We start from the raw sequence: 21,504 nt of genomic DNA, 5'->3' as shown, positions 1-21,504 counted from the left end.
TTGAATCTATAGAACAATATGAAAAGAACTGACATGTTAACATAATCAAAGCTTCCAATTCATGAACATCTGTCCATTTATTTAGGTCTTAAATTTCCCTCATCGATGTTTTATAGTTTTCAGTGTACAGGCCTCATGTCTTTTGCTAAATTTATGATTTATTTTGTCATTGTAAATGAAATTCCTTTTAAAATTTCATTTTCTAATTGCTTACTGCTAATAAGTAAAAACACAACTGAGTTTTGTATACTGACCTTGCCAAATTCGTTCATTGATTTTATTAGTTGTTTATTAGATTTCTGAGGATTTTCTGTATCAACAATCATTCTTTTCAATCTTTATGTCTGTTATTTTCTTGCCTTATTGCACTGACTAGAACTTCCAGTACAATGTTGAATAGAGGTGATAAGCACAGACATCATTGCTATGTTTCTGATCTTAGGAGGAAAGTGTTTGGTGTTTCATCATTAAATATGATAGTGGTAGGTTTTTTTATTGTATATGCCCTTTATTAGATTAAGTTCCCTTCCAGTCCTAGTTTGCTGAGATTAAAAAAATCATAAATGGGTGTTAATTATGCCAAATGGTTTATCTCCATCTATTTAGAGGATCATAGATGATTTTTCTCCTTTATTCTATTGATATGGTAAAATACATTAATTAATTTTTCTGTTAAACCAACCATGCATGCCTGTGATAAACCCCACTTAACTATGACCCACTTAGTCATAGTTAATCATATTTTCTCATATATCACTGGATTATACATGCTAATATTTTAAAAGGAATTTTGGAATGTTTATGAGGGATACTGGATTATTATTTTCTTTTCTTATAAGGTTTATGTCAGATGTTGGTATCAGGGTTATACTGGCTTTATATAATAACTGTGTAGTTTTTCTTCCCCTACCTTCTGAAGGAGTTTCTGTAAGACTGGCAGTTTATTTGTTGGTATTTCATTGGCATCATTTAAAGTTTTGAGAAAATTTACCTATGAAACGATCTAGCCCTGGAGGAGTCTGCTTTGTGGAAAAGTTTTCATTATGAATTCAATTTTTAAATTAGTCATAGTGGCATTCAGATTTTCTAAATCTTCTTGTGGCAGCTATGGTATTGTGTATTTTCAAGGAAATGGACTATTTCTTTTTTTTTTAATTTAAATTTTAGTTAACATATGGTACAATATTGGTTTCAGGAGTAGAATTAAGTGATTCATCACTTACATACAACACCCAGTGCTAATCACAAGTGCTATCCTTAGTACCCATCACCCATCTAACCCATCCCCACCCACTTCCCTCCGTCAACCCACAGTTTGTTCTCTATCATTAAGAGTCTCCTGTGATTTATGTCCCTCTCTTCTCTTCCCCACTTTCCATATGTTCATCTGTTTTGTTTCTTAAATTCCACATGAGTGAAATCGTATGGTATTTGTCCTTCTTTGTTATTTTGCTTAACATAATACAGTCTAGCTCCATTCACATTGTTGCAAATGGCAAGATTTCTTTCTTGATGGCTGAGTAATATTCCATTGTATATACATACCAATCTTTATTCATTCATCAGTTGATGGACACTTGGACTCTCTCCGTAATTTGCTATTGTTGACAATACTACTATAAACATTGGGGTGATGTGCCCCTTCAGATGTATATTTTTGTATACTTTGAATAAATATCTAATAGTGCAATTGCTGGATCATAGGGTAGTTCTGTTTTTAGTGTTTTGAGGGATTTCCATACTGTTCTACAGAGTGGCTAAGGAAATTGACTATTTCATGTAAACTGTCAAATCGATTGGCTAGAAATAGTTCAGAATATTGTTACTATTGTCAAGATTTCTACAGGATATGTGTTCATGTCCCTTATTCTCATTGCTGATGTTGGTAATTTGTGTTTTCACTCTTTTTTTCTTAGTTATTATCATTAGTGTTTGTTAATTTTATTAATCTTTTAAAAGAACTCAATTTTGGCTTCATTAATTTTCTATTATTTGTTAACTTCTATTCCTATTTATTATGTACACCTTTACAATTATCTTGGGTTTAATTTATGCTTCTTTTTCTAGCTCCTGAAAGTGGAAACATAAGTTACTGATGTTCAACGCTGTTCTTTTTAAAATATAAGCATGCGAAGCTGCGAACTTTTTTGGTGTGTTTATTGTTTTAGTGAATCCTATAATTTTCATAAATTGTACTTTCATTTTCATTCAGTTAAAATTACTTTCTAATTTCCCTTATGATTTATTCTTTAACTCAAAGACTTTTAGAAATATTATTTAACTCTCAAATACCTAGATTATTTCTTTGCCGTTTCATACTGTGATCATAAAACATACTCTAAGATTCTAATCCTATGGAATTTATTGGTATTTCTTTTATTGCTCTCAGTAAGGTCTGTCTTGGTGAGTGCTTTGTGTGTACTTGATAAGATTCTGTAACTTGCACTTGTTAGGTGTAGTATTCTATAAATGTCAATTAGGTCAAAGTGGTTAATATGCCCAAATATTCTATATATTTGCTAATATTTTGTTTAATTTTTCTGATTACTGAAGAAAGGGATGTTAAAAACCTATAACTATTATTGTATATACTTTAAAGATCTGTTAGTAAATACATACATAGTTATGATTGTTATGTTTTCTTGTTAACTGACCTTTTTAGCATGATGAAATGTCCTTTACATGTCCTATAAAACTCTGTCTAAAGGTCTACTTGGCAATATTAATGGTGTCACACTGGCTATCTTATGCTTACTGTTGATATAATCTATCTTTTCCATCGTCTGGCTTCAAACTATTTGTGTTTTGTTTTGAGAGAGAGAGAGAGAGAGAGAGAGAGAGAGAGAGAGAAAGAGAGAGAGGCAGAGGAAGAGAGAGAGAGAATCTTAGGCAGGCTCCATGCTCAATGCGGAGCCTGATGTGGGGCTCAATCCCATTACCCTGGGATCATGACCTGAGCCAAAATCAACAGTCAGATGCTCAACTGACTGAACCACCCAGGCATCCCAAACGAATTGTGTTTTTAGATTTAAATTGTGTATCTCAGAGACAGCAGAAAGCCTTGATTTTATGCCAGTTTGACAGTCTTTGCCCTTTAACTGGAGTTTTTAGTCTATTTTACATTTAATGCAATTAATTGATACAGCTGGGATTAGGTTTACTATTTTCCTATTTCTTTTACATTGACACCTTCTGTTTTTTCTTTCCATTCTTTCTTTCCTCTCATATATTGTATTAACCAAAGATTTTGGTATTTTTAAAAAATTCCTTCAATGACTTAATTTTAGCTAGGCTTTTTTGGAAGTATTTGTTTTTAGTGTTTTTTATAGGTATTATACTATGCATCCTTATCATCAAACTTAGATATAATATTACACTAATTCACATAAAATGTAAGAATCTTGTAGTCATGCAATTCCATTAGTACTTTCTTATTCTTTGTGTGATTTTTGTCATTTATTTTACATCTATATACAGTTGACCCTTGAACAAGGGTTTGAACTGAACAGAGCCACTTATATGAGATTTTTAAAATAAATACTGTAAATATATTTTCTCTTCTTTATGATTTTTCTAACAATAATTTTTTCTCTAGCTAACTTTATTGTAAGAATACAGTATATTACACAGATAAAAATATGTGTTAACTATGTCATCGTAAGACTTGCAGTCAATAGCAGGTATTAGTACTTAAGTCTGGGGAATCAAAAGTTATATGTGGATTTTTGATGCATGAGGGGTTAGTGCCCCAACCCCTGCATTGTTCAACAGTCAACTATACATCATAACTCCCACAAAACAGTATTTTATTTTTTACATTAAATAATCTTTTATATTTACATATATATTTATTTACTCCTGTATATACTTCCTTCTTATAGGTTTGAGTTTCCATCTGATTTTATTACCTCTCAGCCTGACAAATTTCCTTCATCATTTGTGGCACAGGCCTAATGGAATGAATTCCTCTCTGAATTTGTGCATCCAAGAGTCTTTATTTCACCTTCTGTTTTGAAGGATATTTTTGCTAGATTCAGAATTACGGCTTGACAGTTATTTATCTTTTTGGTTTTCTTTTTCGGCACTTTAAAGATGTTTTTGCCCTATATTCTAGCCTCTGAAGTGTCTAATGGGAATCCTTCAGTTAGTTATATGCTGTTTCCCTGCACATAATATGTCATTTTTCCTTGGCAACTTTCAAGAGTTTCTCTTCATCTTTAGCTTTTAGGAATTGTATGATTATGTTTCAAGATGTGGTTTTATGTGTATTTATCCTTCTTAGGGTTAGCTGAACTTCCTGTATTTGTAAGTTAATTTTTTTACCCAGTTTAGGAAGCATTCAGTTATTATTTTTTCATATATTTTCCTGATCTCTTTTCTCTGCCTTTTCCTTCTGGGACTCCAAGTACATGTATATTAGACTACCTGATATTGTCCCATAATGCATTGAGGCTCTGTTCATTGCTTTTAAATCTTTGTTCTCATTGTTTTTCATACTGGATAATTCTTATTGGCTATCTAGTGAAATTTTCATTTCAAATATTGTTCTTTTCAGTTGCAGAATTTTCATTTGGTCTTTCTTTATTGCTTCCGTTTCCCTTCTTTCAGTCCTTATGAAAATGTTTTTTTCCTTTATGTCCTTGAACATATTATAATAGATGCTTGAAAGTTCTTATCTGAAAATTCCAACATCTAGGTCATCTCAAGGTCTACGACAGACAACATTTTCTCTTGATTATGGATCACATTTTCCTATTTCTTCACATATCCTTTAATTTTTGGTTAATGAACGTTGTCATGATATATTATAGAGATTTTAGAGTCTGTTTTCTTCCTTTAAATAACGTAGACTTTTTTTGTTCTCTCAAATTCTTAGCTGATCACCTGAAACTTGTGGGTACTTAGTGTTACATTTTGTTATAAGACATTTTGGTTTTGTCTTTAGTTTTAGGATTAGTCCTTTATTAAGGCATAGCCCCTCTGAGGTTTTGAAAAAAACCTCAAGGTGTTTACCAAGCTCTTATAATTGGATGGGATTCAAATTCCAAATTCTACAGGCAGTAGTTGTAGGCATTAGGCAGCAGTTGAAATCTGTGCTCAGTTTTTCAGCTTTCCAGTTATTGTCTTCCACTGGGCTCACTGGCATCTCCCCCACATATATGCAGTTTAGGGGTCATCCAAGGATTGAGAAGAATTTATAGAAAGAAGTGAAGCTCTATTTTATATGGTTCTTTGCTTTTTGGAACTTCCTCCCTTAAAGCCCATCTACTCTGGCAGCCCTGAACTCCATTTTCTGACACTTCAAGCAAATATGACTGTGGCTTTCTCCTTGAATTCTAGTTGCTCTTTGTGGATTGGAAGAACCCTCAGGGAGAAGCTGTATAAATGCAGATCTCACCCAGTTCAATTCACTCAGTCCAATTTCCTTCTTTCAAGGAACAAATTTCCAACATTATCTGCCTTCTTTTAGTCAGCATATAATAATACCTTCAAATAGTTGAAAAAATATTTTGTCCAGAGTTTATAACAGTTATCCACAGGAGAGGTAATCCAATATAATCTCTTCCATTACTGATATAACTTAAAATTTTAAAATGTTTATTCATTTTTGAGAGAGAGACAGAGACAGAGCATGAGCAGGGGAGGGGCACAGAGGGAGACAGAATCTGAAGCAGGCTCCAGGCTCTGAGCTGTCAACACAGAGCCTGACGTGGGGCTCAAACCCACCAACTGTGAGATCATGATCTGAGCCAAAGTCAAATGCTTAACTGAGCCACCAAGGCGCCCCAATTATTGACATAAATTTCTCTCACAGAAATTTTAACTTATGGTGTGTGTGTGTGTTAAGAATAAATTATACCTTTCATCTTTATGAATACTCATAGGATCATTAAATAATACATCCTGAGGGAATCCTCATGTATTATCCAGACTATTCTGTCCTACCAAGCAATGACTATCTAAAACTTATGATTAATCTCCTGCTTTTATTCATTCATGTATTAGTTTAAGGTGTACAGCATAATGATTTGACATACCGTTGACCCTTGAAAAATGTGGTTGATGCCCCAACCCACAGGCAGTCAAAAATCCATGTATAACTTTTGACTCCCCCAAAACTTAACTAATAGTGTACTGGTGATTGGAAGCCATACTGATAGCATAAACAGTCAAGTAACACATATATTGTATGTTATATGATTTATATACTGTATTGGTACAATAAAGTAAGCTAGAAAAAAGAAAATGTTATTGGGAAAGTCATAAGGAAGAAAAATTACATTTACAGTACTGTATTTATTGAAAAAAACCCACATATAAGCAGATCTGTGCATTACAAACCTATGTTGTTCAGGGGTCAACTATATGTATATACTGTGAAATGATTACCACAATGTCTAGTTAACATCCACAACCACACATAGTTATAATTTGTTTTCTTGGTTTGAGAACTTCTAAGAACTATTCTTTTAGCAACTTTCAAATATACAATAGAGTACTATCAACTATAGTCGTCAAGGTGTACATTGTATCCCCAGGACTTATTTTACAACTGGAAATTTGTAGGTTTTAACCACCTTCCCCTATTTTGCTCATCCCTCACTCCCCTGGTTCCTATCTCTGGCAACCACAAATCTGTTTTTTTTTTTTTTTTTTTAGGATTCCGCATATATACTGAGATCATATGGCATTTGTCTTTGTCTGACTTATTTCGCTTGGCGTAATGCCTTCAAGGTCCATCCCTGTTGTTGAAAATGGCAGGATTTCCTTCATTTTTTATGGTCAAATAATATTCTATTGTGTGTGTATATGTGTGTGTGTGTATGTACATCACATTTTCTTTATCAGTTCATCCATTAGCGATCACTTGGTTTGTTTCCATGTCTTGGCCATTGTAAATAATGCTGATCTCTTGCTTTAAAAGAGGCTGAGGAGGAAAGATGCTTCTTTAGGAAATGAGCTCCCTGTGGGGACACTCCCAATTAAATGCTATAATTTAAACTCATATAATAGCTTCATTACAGGGTCACTGAATTATACAGACAGATGAATGTATAAGCATTACTGAAGCTGAGTTTGTCCCATTAAACCATGGATGTTAAAGAGGTATCTTTCCTCATGTTTTTGTGTGTACGTTATCTACACTTTGCTTTGCTTTGCTTCTTCACCCCTTCAGCAACAAAGGAACTCATCACTGCTGGTCTGTTTTACTTGGGTTCTTACACCTTACTTAATATCCTGGCATCTATACATTCCCCATTCTCCTGACCTGACTTCTGTATCCTTCTAGTTGTTCTGAGCCTTAATGTTATGGGTTGAACTGTTTCCCCACAAAATTCTCATGTTGAAGTCCTGGACTCCAATACTTCATAGTGTAACCTTATATGGAGACAGGGTCTTTATAGGGGTAATAAAGTAAACACGAAACCATTAGGGTGGGCCCTAATCCAATATAACTGGTATTTTTATAAAAGGAGAAATTTGGATCAGAGACATACACAGAAGGAAGACTATGTGAAGAAACACAGGGGGAATATGGTCATCTGTAAAACAAAGGCTGGGACAGCAGATCCCTCCTTCACAGAAGAAACCAATCCTACTGACTGATCTTAGACTTCCAGCCTGCAGAACTATGAGACAAAAAATTACTGTTGTTTAAGGAACCCAGTTTGCGGTACTGTGTTATGGCAGCCTTAGCAAAATAAAACTAATGTATTAGTTTTATTATTTTAACAAATAATCTGATCACAGTTTTTCAACTTGATTCTGACTCAAGGCTTTCCTTTGTCTCCTTTGATCTACTCACCCCTCAGTTTGGTAAATGGGCAAAAAAGCAAAATAACTGATCTGTGTCTTAATTTTTTTAACTTAATTCAAATGACTTTCCTGATCCTAGATTTCTTGTATTATAAAATAAGGATATTGCTCCTGCCCTACCCGTCTACCTAAGTAAAACTCAAATAAGGTACTGCACAGAAAATATAAAATGCTACACAAATCTCAGGCATCCTGAGTCATTGCTCTTTGTTCATAATATGTTCTTCCTCTTGCCAAATTATGAGAGAACTAGTTAGAGGGTTCAAGTTCAGAATTCTCCACTTTTTAAAGAAAAACCCTTTCAACCTAAGACTTTATTTTGCTACTTCTAGTTCAAGAGGCAGATGTGAGGTAGATGATGAATGTGGGATGATACTTCAAGTTTTTACCATTCTGGCATCTCCAGAGGGTTTAAAAGAATTCCTCAAACAACATATTTATTTTAATAAGAAACTAACATAAGGAAACCAATTTTTTATAGAGAATAAGCTTTTTAGAAAGCATAAGAGAAGAAGAACTAATAGTACATCAAACTGCATTAACAAAACTAGGATGTGTATTAAATGTGATTTTAAAATTTGTAAAATTAAATGTGGGATGTTAGCAGTTCTTCAACATACTTTATATGTTCCTTTGTTTTTAAAACCATTTTGTTAATGAGAATTTGAAAAATTGTTGTTTCTACAATACGCATTTTTATAAAATCATAGAACTTATTCCCAAACAGCTTATAGTCTAGTATATTGATTCTTATCCAGTTTCAAATGTTACTCAAAAGAACCAAATTTTGAAATGATTCTACCCTTTTCAGTTCTCTAGAATGCCTCCAGATGGCATTAAAACCCTTTTCCCATTATATTTTGCAGCACAAAAATTTAAAAATTAGTACTATTTGAACCACTTAAGACTAGTCACATTCATTATATCATCAGAAATCATGACAGTAGAACTATTTAGAATTTTTAGGACAATATTTTAAGAAAGACAAACATGTAATTATATCTTTTGTGAAATATATAGCCCTCTGATACACACCAAAGGATCTTCCTAGAATGAGAAACAGATCTTGGACAAAATAAGACATTCAATAATATTGTATCATTAGGTGTGGTATCTAATGAATAGCATTTTAGATGCTGAGCAATATGAGCACTGGCTCACACATAGATAAATTCACAAAGCTGTCTCATAATAAGAAAACTTATCTTGCCCCTCAGAGTAATAAAAATAAAGATTCTTAAGGAGCCAACCTGTGACTGATTCCTGTGAAGCTAAAGTAATTTGCTAGCTCGTGAATTATTTTATTTAAACTTTGGGATATAAATTTGGTATCAAATTAATCATTAAAAATACACTTGGATTCTTTGAGTACTGAGAGGAAAAAGACAAAAAATAGAGTGAGAAACACATGCTTTCTAAGTGCCTTTTCTTATGTTTTTAAAATTGCGTTTGTAAATTCAAAAACATGACAAATTTGAGATTCCAGAGATATTCATCATCGTATTTTTCACACAATTCCAAGGTGAGGTTGGAGATGGCAGGCTTTTAAAAATGACATTGATTGGTACTTCATCGTGTGTATGACAGAATACCTCCCAGTATATGTGAAAAGTCACACAGTTATTTAGGACAGGGCTGAAAATCTCCAACCAAATTCTAAAGGGTTTGTCTCCTTTCTCCCCAATAACACACACCCTGAAATCTTACTACATTTCTATTTTATCAGGAGGAGTATTTACATTTTTAAGATTACTCTTACTGTGCTAAAGCATAAGAAAGACCTCAAAATGTGTCCGCATCCAAAAGCATTGAAAGACATCATCATGAGAAAGAGAACCACAGGCTTCCTTCCATTATTATTATTACTCTTACGTGATATTTGCACTGTTTCATACTACAGACATATTATCTGGATAGAAACAGGAAAGAGACTTACGATGTATTCGATGTGCCATTGTCAGGACTCTCTGGCTCAGCATCACCTTTCTCTTAAAAAGGAAGCAGACAAAAAATGTCAACATGTGAGTGTTACAGTCTTTAAGATTTAAGAGAGATTAAATATATTTCAATGCTCCTATTAAAAATCTTTCAAAATGTGCAGCAGGAGGCTTTTAAAACATCTTTTTATTGTCTGAGAACCGGATTGTCAAGTAATTTCTTCTATGTATTACAATTGCCCAGGCATGGATCTGTGAGTAGGTACTAGGAGCTGTTTGCAAACAACCAGAGGTTCAGAGTGGAGACCCTGCCAAAAGATGAATATCTTACAGATGGAACCTGTTTCCTTCCATTTCATTTTACAGACAATTTAAGGAAATAAACTTCATTAGCATTCTAACATGCAAGGCATTTTGACCTTTGATCCCTTTTGCTAATACAAGCAGGTCAGGTTCCACAAGAAGGTGGAGGAGAGCACTGTACAGAACACTGATAGATTACAAGATCCCCAAGATGTATACCCACTGAAAGTCCTGGCAGAAGCTTTTGGGGACCCCTGAATTAATGCAGAATAAGGTATAAACCAGAAATCCTTCCAGACCATTTGAAAGTCTAGCTAAAGAAATGTTTCTGTGGTTTGTGGTCATCAAACACTTAATAGGTTTTAATTAAGGGAGTCTGGAACCAGTTCACTTTTAGTAGTTTTAAATGGCAATTTCTTCTAGCAATAGACATAATGTAATTCTTTGATCCTTGGCCATTGAGGGTTTGAACCATGCATCCTTATTTTGTAAGGTGCTTCTGTTTATTTCCTTGAGGCTAGGGGAAGGAAGGGGGAGGGTCATGACTTGCAAGTGTGAGTCGGCTAGAGTTATGATGATTGTGTGGTGCTAACAGTTGAGTAAAGCCTAGAAAAGGTTGTGGGTTGTAAGAAATGGGCTTGATGGCGGCCACTTGCTTTTGCTTTGCCCTTTCAAGTCAGGCCTAAACATCTTGTAGAACCTCAGGCCAATGGCACTAGATGAGCCTCCCTTGTCAGCAGGTGACATTAGCTTGTGGTCACCTAGTCTCAGGAATGATTACATGATTAACATGATGTAATTATGTTTAACTTATTTTCATGATGAACACATTCCAAAGATATCACCCAAACTGAACTCAAAGTAAATTTTACAGGGGATCCTGGGTGGCTCAGTCAGCTAGGTGTCTGACTTTGGCTCAAGTCATGATCTCACGGTTCATGAGTTCAAGCCCTGTGTTGGGCTCTGTACCATCAGCACAGAGCCTGCTTTGGATCCTCTGTCCATTCTCTGTCCTGCACCCCCCCCAACCCCACCCACCGGTTTTCTCTCTCTCTCAAAATAAACTTAAAAAAAGGAAACTTTACAATTTCTCCTCTTTTTAATAGAAAATTAAAGAGTTGTGAGGGAAAAAAGGCACAGTTACATATATAGTTCACACATCTATCTCAGATATAACTCTGTTAATATGTCTACACAGTGCCAGAAAAACCATGAGGGACAGTCACTTTGTTAAAAAGCCACAAAATTGATTTAGGTGCCTTGATAACAAACACTGATTAGACAAAGCCCCAGTACAAAGGAATCCATTTTGAAATAAAAGTAGAGGCAGCAAATAGACAAACTTGCTTTCAAGCTCATAGTTTGATACTATATTTTTGTCTTCCAGGCCAGTCTGTGGTGTACTTATATAGGAGACATGTAAGTCCTCATCAACTGGTTCTAGTGCTGGAAAATAACCTAATTTAGTTCTTTCCAGGATCATTTTTCCACTAAGTAACCATGCTTCCTGCCAGAATGCCAAAATAAGAGCTGTAACACCTGCATTATGTAAGACAAAACTAAATGGAGGTTTAATTTCTGAAACATATTGATATATTTTCCCCTTTAATTTGGGAAAATTGGTTACTTTCCTGAGTTTATAGCCACTGGTAATAACCCCACATAAAATCTTAATCAAGAATGTAAAACAGCAGGTTCAGGAGCAGCAGGCAATAGTAAACATTGCTAAACAACTTCTGTCAAAAACCCAGAAAATCAATAATATAAACAGAGACAATTATTTGGATGTTTGAATAAGTATGTTTTACCTTGAGCAACAATGCTGTCAGATAAACTGCAGGCTGATAGGGTACAGGCCTTAGTGCACATGGGATCTGGGGGCTGCAGGAATTGTGGGCTGGATCAGCTCAGGGACAAAGCTGCAGCTGATGATCTCTGCTCTTAGCAGCACTTATGTTGTGGCAATAGGGAAAAACAGAATAGGAAGGATACAATGGGGCCAAACAGGGCATTTATAGATGGTCCTAGAGAGAGTGTTCTCTGACTTTGGTGCTGATAATGAATTAATCTTTCTGGGGGAAAAGTAAGCTCAGAATGGAGAAGACAGGGATTAAAGCTGTGTTTGTCATTCACAAAGAATAAGACATAAAATTCTCAACATCTTGAAATTTTAGGTGATGCAATTTCTGAAGTTAACTTGAAATGTTTAAGTACATAAGCCATTAAGAATCATAGTCTCTTTTTCAGGACCCAAGGGAAAATAATAAATGTATACTAGAAAACTCTTGACAAAAAAATTCTTAGTTGGATGCTCAGATGTTTCCCTGCAGCCACCAAAGAAGACTTTTTGGGGTCACCCTGGTTATTTCAGCTGTTTTCATGATAGATACCACACTGGTCTCTGTATTGATCATTAAGAAACTGGACATAAAAGAATGGCTCAGGAGCAGTGTGGTTATTTTGCATGTGGAAATATAATTACAGAGAGGAAGAGGGCACAAAAAATGAGCCATAGGATATATATATCTACATACACATGTAAACGCATAGGTATGTATATATGTATATTATATGCATACTTTCAGTTTGATGCTCCATATTTGTCTACTTGAGCCTTCCACAGTACTTAAACATATACTACATGCTTCATATAGGTCTTCTGTCTCATGACCTGTCATGAATACAGAATCCCTGTTACAGTAGTGGAGGAAGAGGAGAAAGGTACACTCACCACTGAGATGAATATACAGTTTGAGGTATGAAACAGCTTGATGGCCCCAATAGGCCACTTAAAAAAAAATGACAGTAGCTACACTTTTAATCCAATAAATGCACTGAGGACTTAAATGCTGGGCACTCTAGCAAGCATAAAGATAAATAATACCTAATTCATGCTCTTTAAACACAGAACATGACTGCACTCCTGGAGTATGCACTCTCCATCAACAGTGCTACAAGGTGGACTACAGACTGTTGAAAGGGAATAAAAATACACCTGCGTTAAGCTGTATTCTGCTGCAGAGGGAAGTTGCTATACTATAACTTTTCTTTTTCTTTTTTTTTTTTGAAGTTTATTTTATTTATTTTGAGAGAGAGAGAGAAAGCACGAGCAGGGGAGGGGCAGAGAGAGAGGAGAGAGCAAGAATCCCAAGAATCTCCATGCTGGTAGTGCAGAGTCTGACATGGGGCTCCAACCCAAGAACCATGAGATCAGGACCTGAGCCACCCAGGCACCCCTATGACTTTTCTTTAAAATGAAAGTAATCCATGTTTGCAGTGTTGACTTTGCTAGCTTTTGTTTTTAGTTATGTTAGCCCTTCAACAACTATGCTCAGTGATATACTTGTTTCTAGATGTAATGACTTTAGACTGTGTAACGATTTCTGTTATCAAAGATGAGACTTAAGGTACTTAATATACTACCATCTCTGCTTACAATTCTTACTAGTCTATTACTACTTTTAGTGCCTCTACTGGGTATTTATAACCTTAAGTTTAACCTTCTATTTCTTGATTAATCAACTATTGACAGTATCTTTTCCTGTATACTATGTGAAATGTGGAAATTCATTCATCTATTCTTCCCTCCTGCCTTCCCTCTCTCCACTGTACACAACTCTGCACAGCTATACATTTCCTTCTACATAGCCAAGATTTAAAATATTTATATTCTGTTCAGTAATTATTAATGAGTCACCCTCATTAATATTAATTTAATTAATAATTTAATTTTTGGAATTGCCTATAGGCCAATTAGAAAAATTACAAACCAATGAATAATAGGATTTATAATATTATAATGATTAAATATTAGTCACTAAAGAACCAAGAAGACTGGATGTGTACAGAAAGGAATGTCATAAACCCAAATGAAGGCAAGTGTTCCTGGCATTTCAGTCAAATGTATTCCCATTCTTACATTTCATCATGCCACATGTTAATCTGTCTCAAGTAAAGGCTATACTTTTCCTTAAAAAAATGTTCAATAGGGTATGCATTTAATGTACATAAAATGTATATGTATATGAAAGTGTACACATGAAGTTTTAAAAATTAAAATGAGTTAACTTTGAAAACATCTTCCAGGCCAGGAAGTGGGTATTACCAAGAAATAACCCAGAAACCTTCTATTTCTGCCATCCCCACCAGCTATCTGGAAATGGAATCTTGTGTTAATCATTCCTTTTCTTTTCTTAATAGCTTTTACCATCCATGTATTCATTAGCAAATAAAATATTCTTCAGTTTTGTCTGATTTTAAATTTTATGTAAATGGAATCATACTGTATGCATTCTTCTGAGACTTCCTTCTGTCACCCAACATTATGATTTTGAGAGTCAGCCATCATGATGTATTGTGGTGTTGATCATTCTCACTGTGGTGCAGCAACCCCTAATAAGAATCTACCATCATTTCCTTACTCATTTGACTCTTGATGGACATTTAAGTTTTTTTCATTAGAATGATGTCATTACACACATTCATGAACCTCCTTCTTTGTGCATGTGTTAGGAGTTCTGAGACGTGGGGCTTATATATTCTTAACTTTACTGGAGAATCTTAAACTGGTTTCCAAATTAACTTATAGTTAAGATTTAAAAGGTTTTTCTAACATAATAATGTAAAATGTAATTTCATTGTGGTGTTTGCATATCTGAGTACCAATGAGGAGATATATTGTGCTTGCTCTCTGTGACATTCTCTTTAAACCCTTAAAAATTTTTTGTAGTATTGTTTTTTTTAATTCATAGAAGAAAATAACTATTTTCTTGATACAAATCTCCTGTCACATATATACATGCACACACAGAGACTCTCCTTAAATAATTTCTCCCAGTGGGAGTCTTTCTACTCCTTTTCTGGTATCTTTGGATGATTATAAGTTCTCAATATTAATGTACATGAATTTATCAACATTTTCCTTTATTTGATATCTTTTTTATTTTAATAAATATATCATAAAGATGTTCTATATTATCTTTTGAAAGTATAGAATTTTAATATTAACATTTAGGTCTTTAAAAAATACCTGGAAAAGTTTTTGTATATGGTGTGGTATATTAATTTCATTTTTTATCCCTATAGATAATCAATTATTCTGGTACTATTTATTTAGAAGCCCATTCTTTCTCCATTGGTCTACATTATCAGCTCTGTAATAAATCTAGTTTTCACACATTTGTGGATCTGTTTCTGGGTCTTCTGTTTCATTGATCAATTTGTCTATTACTATCTTCATTACTTAGCTAAAAAATATGTACTTATTTTTAATACTAGTAAGGCCAGGCTCCAACCTTGTTCTTCTTCAGGGTGTCTGAGCTATTCTTAGCCCTTTGTTATATCACATACATTTGAGAATCAACTTGTCGTTTTCCACATACACAAAAGTGAAGTTATAAATTTGCTGTCTGCTGGATCCTATTGCTACCATTGAGAAGTCAACTGGAAGTCTAATTGTTGCTTTTCTGAAGATATTAAAGGGTATTTTAAGACTTTTTTATCTTTGTGATTTTCAGTTTAACTATAATGTGTCTAGTGTGGACCTCTTTTTATTTATCCTGTTTAATATTCATTGAGTTCTTTCAATCTGTGTGGTAGTGTCTTTCAATTCTGGAAAATTTTCAGCTGCTTTCTCCTTTAATATTTACTCTGTTCCCTTAGCTCCTTCTGGAATTCTAGTTGAATATACATTAGACCTCTCACTTTATCCCTTATGTTCTTTTCTTTTACTTTTTTTTTTGGCAGCAGGCGCAAGGGGGAGGACAGAGAAAGTGCAAGAGCTGGGGACAGGGGCAAAGGAAGAGAGAGAATCTTAAGCAGGCTCCACACTCAGTGCAGAGCCTGACATGTGGCTCAATCCCACGACCCTTGGACCATGACTTGAGCCAAAACCAAGTCAGACACTCAACCAACTGAATCACCTGGGTGCCCCTGTCCCTCATGTTTCTTAACTTCCATTTTGTATTTTCCATTTCTCTAGGCTGCATTCTAGATAATTGCTTAAGTCCAATTTTGCAATTCATTACTTTTTTCTTCAGTGATGTCCAATCGTCTGCTGTTAAGCCTAAGGAATTCTTATTTTCTATTTTTATTTTCTCAATTATAGAGGTTCTGATTAGTATGTCTTCAAATCTTCTCTTTCTTTACCACATTTTCAATCTTCTCTTTTATTTATTGAAATTAAAGTAAGCACTCTTGTTTTGTATTTTGGGCTTGGTAATTCCAATCTCTCAAGTCTTTGCAGGTCTAATTCTCTGCCATCTGTTGTTCATTGCTTTTGTTTATAGTCTCTTATTTTCTTGTTTATGAGTTGTTTTGATAGTGAGTTTTTCATTTCTTTTAGAATTCTATTTTTATTCTTCTTCTTCTTTTCCATTTTCTTTCTTTTCTCTTTCTGGTATCCCTATTAGTTGGATTTTGACCTTTCCTCCCTGATTGATCTTCCATGTATCTTACCTTCCTTTTGTATTTCCTTCTGTCTTTTGCTTAATATCCAGAAAAAGAAAATGTTTTCAACCTTACATTCTAGATTCCAGACTTCAGGTATTTATTTTAATTTTTTAAGTTTTATTGGCCATATTTAAATTCTCAAGTGCTCGTTTATTCTCTAATGACTTCTTTTTCATGCCATTCTGTTCCCTTTATATTTAATACAAATAATTTCAATTTTTTTCTGAAGACTGTAATGATACTTGCAATTTTTTTCTTCTGTTCTTTGAATTAATATATTGATTTCCCTTAGGGCTATTCCTTCTCTTTGATTCTCCTTGGTTATATATTCACATTTTTGAATGAAAATGGGTTGGTTAATGAAGGTAAATGGTGTGAATTTCCTGTACTGGTACACTGATCTCTTTTCCTAACACTCCTTTGCCTTGGAGGGAAGGGCTGATTTAGAACTCTTTGTAAGTGGATAGGGTTTGGTGACTCAAAGGCTTTATTTAGGGTTCAGAAGAGAGGCCTCAGGCAAGCTGGGAGCCCTAACCCTACACTCCAACAAAAGTAGGAAGTACTTCAGTCTGAGTATTAGTATTTTTTGTTTCCATCTTCAGCAAACTTGACTCTTCTTTTGCCAACCATACATGTCTATTTTTAAGGTCTGGTGTCATCTCAGAATCTGTTCTGCTTCTCTCTTATTAAAGTTCCAGTCATTAAGTGGAACTTCGGGTCAGCTCTTCATTTTCTTAGTAAATGTAACTATTTTTTTTTTGTCTTTTGGATTTTTGGGGGAGAAAAACCAGACTGGATGCTCTGTATAAGAAAACAGTTAGGATGGGGGTTGAGGTAATTGGTAGAAGAATGACCCAGGTCTTCCTATCTTGCTCACAATCCATGCCTATCTATTCTTTCTTGGGAATAAGTGGCAATATGGAGTCTCTCCTAGAGCTCCCTAGGATAGTTCCCACCACTATTAGAACTTGTTCCTGTTTTTTCCATCATTTTCCTTTCTTTCTTTTTCTTTCATGATCTTCCCTGCCAGGATAATCAAACAGTATAGTCCTTTCTGCTTCTGTTTTCCAGAAACTCAACAGAACGTCTGGTTTGTTGATTGCATCCCCTTGTGTTCTCAGTGCTATTATGGATTTATTTCCATTACTATAGCTTTTGGTTAGTTAAATGGGGATTCTAAAGAAAGGGGAAGAGGTGCTTATGCGTAGTCTTCCTCTTGAACAGGACACTCTCATAACTTTTAAAAAACACAGACATATATCATCTATTTTAATATTTAAGTTTCTCAATGCTTAAAAAGCTTATATTTTATAATATTAAATTAATCAGTACTTCAACAAAATGACTAGAGTATCCATCTTTTAAAAGATTTGGATTAAAAGAATTTCTGTTTAATTCACACACTCTTTCCCTTTAGTATCGACATACATACTTTTGCTAATTTCAAAAAGAAAAAAGCATTGACCTGGGGCGCCTGGGTGGCTCAGTCGGTTAAGCATCTAACTTCGGTTCAGGTCATGATCTCACTATTCATGGATTCAAGCCCCATGTCAGGCTCCGTGCTGATAGTTCAGAGCCTAGACCCTGCTTCAGATACTAGGTCTCCCTCTCTCTGTCCCTCTCTCTCTGTCTCTCTCTGTCTCTCTCAAAAATAAACATTAAAAAAAAGCTTAAAAAAAAAGGAAAAAAGCACTGACCTAAAGTGGTGATGCTTAGTCCGTCAATCCACACATACATATTTGTGTTTGGTGTCTCTGAAGTTCAGTTTTTTTTTTCTTCTATTTTCTACCTATTTACTGGAGTCAGAATTCCAGAAATACTCCAAACAATAATGATTCCAAACCAAAAATAAAACACAGCACTGGAACTACTGGTGGCATCAGCTCTCCTAAAGTTTTAAATATGCCATAATCTATAGAAAAAGCTCAGATTTTTAAATAGTGGTATTACCTTTTTATAGATGTACTTGGCTTTTGGGGGATTAGTTGGGAAAAAAAATCTCCCTATCCCAAGAAAAGAGGAAGTCAATCACAAATTTCCCTAGACAACGAAATGCCAGAGAGTATACCACACAAGGCAGGTGTCACTTCACATTTCATACAAGATGGGGTCTGCTTTACATAATCTAAACTGTAGTATAAGCATGAGGATTTATGACATGCCATAAAAATATTCCAGATGCATACAAAGTCAAAGTATATAGTTCTTGGACAAGAATTCAAATCCACTGTGAAATGACAGGAGTCAAGGTAGTGAAATACAGTCTGTTGTCTTTGGGGTAGAGATCCTGGAATACAAATCCTGGCAGTCATTTTTCATTTAGCCATGTGATCCTGGGTTAGTTATTGTCTTCAAAATCTCATTTTCATCATGTGTAAAATGGGGATGGTAACGCCTACCTTATATGGCTATGGTTAGGATTAAGTGAAATAACACATCAAGGCACTGGAACATAGAAGAGACTCAACAGCTATTTCCTTTGTTCTTTATGTCAAAAACTCTAAGCTCAGAGAAAGTACATTCATTCATCGATTATGTTCTCTTTACTGTGAACTGTTTAAGTTCAAATGGAAAGAAACAGTGAGGAAAGTAATGGCAACTCTTCTGTATACTCTAGCATGTTTTTTAGTATGTTCATAAGGCATATGATGCTGATACTGCACATCTCATGAAGGACTTAATCAGGCATTTCTTCTAATTTCTTTTCTTACCAGTGAATTTATAGTCTTCTTCAGATTTCAAGTCCCTTGGCCTTTCGCCACTTCACCAGTGCTTGTGCTCACAGCAAATCCCAAAAGAGGGTGGGATAATTAAGTGATATTGCCTTTGTGTCATTATGCCATCATTCCCCTTCCCTGACCTTTCTCTAGCTGTGCATTAAAAGTCCGGGCTTCCTAACACATTTGTCTGGATGTCTTTTCTCCTCAAGCCTTCTGTCTCACAGACGCTCAGTAGGTGAGCCTCAGTTCCAAAGATGCATTTACTAGCTCAGAGTGATTTTCATGTTCAAACATAGCTTTGTAATTGGCAAGGGGTGCTCTTAGCTGACTGGCTGGTTTTGAGACTAACAATGCCCAGTCTTTGTGAGTGTGCTTTCATGACATGGACAAATTTTTTATTAAAAAAATTTTTTTAATGTTTTATTTATTTTTGAGAAAAAGAGAGAGAGACAGAGTATGAGTGGGGGAGGGGCAGAAAGAGAGGGAGACACAGACTCCGGAGCAGGCTCCAGGCTCCGAGCTGTCAGCACAGAGCCCGACGTGGGGCTCGAACTCACAGACCGTGAGATCATGACCTGAGCCGAAGTTGGACATTTAACCAACTGAGCCACCCAGGTGCCCCGGGTTATGCATTTTTAATGCTCAAGAAGATACTAACACCAATTACTTCATGCCAAAGAAGAGAACTAAAACACTACTCCATGAAACAATAACATTCTCTCTTTGACGATAAAGCCTGTATGTTTTATTGGACACTGGTTTCAATAAGAAATTCCTTCTTAGATATTGCAGCCTGCCTATCTCTGGAAGAGGGCATGATATCTTCATGCATTCTAAGGTCATTTATCTTGAGGTCTTCTAATTTGTTCTCTTGGCCCACTCATTTTTTTTCAATTTAGGTAACTCATTAGTTGTCTTTAAAGGTTTTTTTCCCTCCTCATATACCAGAGACCAACCATAATAGAGCATAGTGTTCCTTCTTCCTAGCATTCCTTTGAAATTCACCATTTTATGTTTGGCACCTCCTTCCCTTGAATAAAGATGGAGGAGCACTCAAGATCACCTTGAATCTTATCCATTTGGGCAGTACTTGAACAAATGGTCCTCTTTTCCCTGACTTGATTTTGGTTTTTTGGTGAAATTCCTTCTCAACCTACAGTCTATTGCATGCACCTTCCCTTCCTCACCCCCTCCATCTCCCACCCTCCACATATGAAGCTGTAGAAAGAAGTCTTTCTTACTTGGATTATTGTGTCCAGAGGAAACAAGCTGAGAGTCCTAAAAGAACAAGAAATATCAATTAATTTTCTCATTTTGACTTTCAAAATCTAAGTTGAATATGAGGTCTACTACTAGTCACCCAGACCCTAATCTTTAATCATGATCTCTACTGTAATGAGAAACATTTATCTCAATGTCCTGGCTAAGCAGTTCTGGTAAAACAGTTCACAACCATTTATCTTTTGTGTTGTAGACTTCTGTTTATTGAGGTGAAATTCATGTAACAAAATTAACCACCTTAAAGTGAATAGTTCAGTGGCACATGGTGTGCCACAATTACCTCTATTTGGTTGCAAAATATTTCCATCATTCCTAAATAAAACTCCTTGCCAGTTAGGCAGTATCTCTTCATTCCCCCGGCTCCCCTCAGGCCCTGGTAACCACCAATCTGCATTCTAAATTTATCTATTTTGGATATTTTGGGAGTGGAATCACAAAATATGTGACCTTTGGTGTCTGGCTTCTTTCACTTAGCATAATGTTTTGGCAATTCATCCAATACTTCATTCCTCTTTATGGCCAAATAATATCCCATTCTATGTATATACAACAGTTCATTTAGCCATTCATCCATTAATGGATATTTGGGCTGTTTTCACCTTTTGGCTATTGTGAATAGTGCTATGTACACACATGTGTATGTAGCTGTTTCGGTCCCTGTTTTCAGTCCTTTTGGGTATAGACCTACAAATGGAATTTGTAGGGTCATATGGTAATTCTATATGAAACTTTTTGAGGAGCTACCAAACTGTTTTTCAAAATGACTGAATCATTTTTCATTTTTACCAGCCATGTATGAGGGTTCTGGTTTCTTCACATCCTCACCAACACTTGTCATTTTCTTTTAATTTTTAGAAATTTTATCATAGCAATCTTAGTATGTGTGCTTTGATATATATATTTCCCTAACATTTTCATGTTTTTGTTAGACATCTTATATCTTCTTTGGAGAAATATCTATTTAAGTACTTTGCCCATTTTAAACTGGGTTGTTT

The 21,504-nt window shown here is 35.0% G+C and overlaps 1 protein-coding gene across 3 annotated transcripts in view; it reads right to left on the bottom strand.

The window, feature by feature from the left end:
• The window catches only part of AFF3 (AF4/FMR2 family member 3), a 566,812-nt gene that overhangs the window by 162,316 nt on the left and 382,992 nt on the right, over positions 1-21,504 (bottom strand). For all 3 annotated transcript variants that reach the window (XM_042981179.1, XM_042981181.1, XM_042981180.1), the window contains exons 8-9: positions 20,470-20,506; positions 9,755-9,806 (exon numbers count right to left, since the gene is read on the bottom strand). In XM_042981179.1, the coding sequence (XP_042837113.1) occupies positions 9,755-9,806; positions 20,470-20,506 (89 nt within the window). The remainder of the gene's footprint in view (positions 1-9,754; positions 9,807-20,469; positions 20,507-21,504) is intronic.

This window comes from Panthera tigris, chromosome A3, assembly GCF_018350195.1.
Source record: "Panthera tigris isolate Pti1 chromosome A3, P.tigris_Pti1_mat1.1, whole genome shotgun sequence".
Lineage (NCBI taxonomy): Eukaryota > Metazoa > Chordata > Mammalia > Carnivora > Felidae > Panthera > Panthera tigris.
This window is presented reverse-complemented; position numbering and strand designations above follow the sequence as displayed.